Source organism: Montipora foliosa, chromosome 4, assembly GCF_036669935.1.
Source record: "Montipora foliosa isolate CH-2021 chromosome 4, ASM3666993v2, whole genome shotgun sequence".
Taxonomy (NCBI): Eukaryota; Metazoa; Cnidaria; class Anthozoa; order Scleractinia; family Acroporidae; genus Montipora; species Montipora foliosa.
The window spans coordinates 14,212,324-14,214,823 of record NC_090872.1 but is presented as its reverse complement, the minus strand read 5'-3'; the positions used below and the strand labels follow the sequence as shown (position 1 = coordinate 14,214,823).

The 2,500-nt window shown below is 39.8% G+C and overlaps 1 protein-coding gene across 2 annotated transcripts in view; it reads left to right on the top strand.

Annotated features, from left to right (window-relative positions):
- The window catches only part of LOC137999955 (ATP-binding cassette sub-family C member 4-like), an 87,222-nt gene that overhangs the window by 38,878 nt on the left and 45,844 nt on the right, over positions 1–2,500 (top strand). Inside the window, exons 28-29 of one of the 2 annotated variants that reach the window (XM_068845996.1) lie at positions 153–258; positions 769–1,962. In XM_068845996.1, coding sequence (XP_068702097.1) covers positions 153–258; positions 769–1,113 — 451 coding nt within the window. In that variant the 3' untranslated portion in view covers positions 1,114–1,962. Of the gene's footprint in view, positions 1–152; positions 259–768; positions 1,963–2,500 lie in introns of those variants that run through there. The other variant, XM_068845995.1, reaches the window with a different exon arrangement.

Below are 2,500 nucleotides of genomic sequence, written 5' to 3'. Positions count from 1 at the left end.
AGATTTAGACGACTTGAACTCAGTTGATAACCCCAATCTCCGATAACCCATACATCCGACAATTGACAAGCAACAGATATACGTTTTTATATAAAAATGGCACACGTGAAATATGGTGTCTGAATCGGTACCTCCTTTCCTTTTGATCATAGCACAGACGCTTTAATCCAGGAGACCATACGTAGCAAGTTCCAAAGCTGTACAGTTTTAACCATTGCTCATCGACTCAACACCATAATGGACTCAGACAGAGTTATGGTAAGTATGATTGAGAGCAGCCCGAGAACTAAGAGAGAAAAGGATATCTGATAAAGTGGCACACGGGGAACCTTCAATGGCTTTCCGCCGCTTCTTTTCTTTTGTGTTTATCTGCGACTTCTCCCGACTTCTCTTCTTCCGACTGTCTTTTTGTCAATACCGTGCATTATCCTAGAAATATTACACATTTGCCAATCAGAGCTAAGCATTTCCTATGAATACATTCAATATGGTTATTAAATGGTTTTCTATGGAGTACGGGTGAGTATTTCACTTGAAATTTATGGTATTTTGTATGCAACTTGCTGAAAGTCTTGTTGGATACAAATAACATAAATTGTAAGTGACATATTCATCCGTATTCCATAGGAAACTATTAAATAGCCAGTAAATATCTCTTAGTCACTTGTTGTTCCTGAGGCCTGAGGTGCTTATGATGAAACTAAATACGCTTCGAATATATAGGATTCCCCAGTTCTTTCTTTGTTTCTTTCTGTCTTTAATTTGCAGGTTCTGGACGAGGGGAAGCTAGTTGAATTTAGCGAGCCATATTTACTACTCCAAAACAAGGGAGGCTTGTTTTGCAAAATGGTGGCACACACCAGCAAACATTTAGCAACGAAACTTCACGATGTAGCGCGTCAAGCATTCCTTTCTCGGCACAAACTCTCTGAAGATAGTGACTTAAATGCATTTTGTGCATCGCTTGACGAGCAAATGCCAATACAGCAAGAAAAACAAAAACGTCAACAACAATTACTCGAGGACGAAGACGATTTCGATCAACTTTCTCCGATAGTCAGAAGAAGTTCTTCGCAGGAAAAAGAAAAGTTGTTGGGCGAACCAAGTGCTTAGTGCTCCTCGAGAAAAGATCTTTAACAGGCTGCACATGGAGGCGATTCGCTAATCTCTGGAAGGCTGTCTTTTAAATTCCGCGTAGCTTTGAAATTATGACTAGTTTATCTAAATGGTAGAAATGCTGCCGAGGGGAAGGGATTTAAATTATGAATAGTTGATGAACAGAACATCGGTCTTGCTGAAAAGAAATCTTTAGGGCAAGAACTTTACATAAGCCCACGCAACCAATTATGGGAATTAACTGCCAAATAACTGTATGTGCCCTATATGTGGGGCTGGCTGAGATAATAGAGTTATTTTGCAAAACCTTTTTTTGAAACGGCAAACATCTATAACGGCACGCTGCTAGTTGTCACAACATCATGATTTTTTTCTTATTCTAATAGGCCTTTTGCGATGTATTGAAATTCAGCTTGAAAGAGAGGTTTAGAGGACAAAGACAAAGGAAAGTGGATGATATCCACTCAAATATTTTTTTCATTCATTCCAACGTGTTTCGATTGTTTTTGTCCTCACTGCCTCACTATCAAGCTGGATATTTGATATTTCGCAAATGGTCTATTCGTCTTTCTGTTTCACAAGTTGCTTTACATGTATATCTCTCGAATGACTTGTGTCAGGCAAGAAATGACCTAAAATCCACGTTTCTTTGATTTTTGGCAAGACGCAAATTTTCACCTTACGTTTGCCGTTTTCCGTTTTCCGTTTGCCGTAACGTGATGCTAAATCTCTCTTATGACATGATTAGAAACGTAGCATGGTTAACGTGATCCAGTATCTAATAGCTTTTAGTTCACAAATCCATTCATCGTACAGCAACGAGTCCTCGCAAATAAATATTTTCTCTAAACTTAAGGCTGGTTTTCACTCGCGACACTGGCGACAGAGTCGGAGTCGTAAGAGCGCTTATGACCTAGTGAAAATCAAAGAACGGAGTCGTAAGCTGAGTCATAAGCTTGACGGAACGTAACAGGACTTTGTGCCGTCCAATTCGGTCTGATGTCAGTTACATCAGCCAATCATATTAAGTGCACTCAGCTTAATCCACCAATCACAGAATTTGTCACAATAACCATAGCAACAACCACTTGGCCTACCAAACTGGGGATTTTCCAAATTGGACAAATTTGTAACATTAGACAGGGGAAAAGGAATGCACTAATTTTGTTTTCTCAGAAATTGTGATGGTTATGATTAATTGGTAACAGGACTTCGTGTCGTGCAGTTTAGTGGAGAGAAACGACCGCCGGAAATACGTCTGCGTTCGCAGGCTAACTCGTGATTAAACAAATCGGACTCCCGCTACGCGATCGTTTGATTTTGCTAATCACTCCATCGCTTTGTGTCCATAGCAACTTCCGAATTGCACTCAAAAACCTCTTTT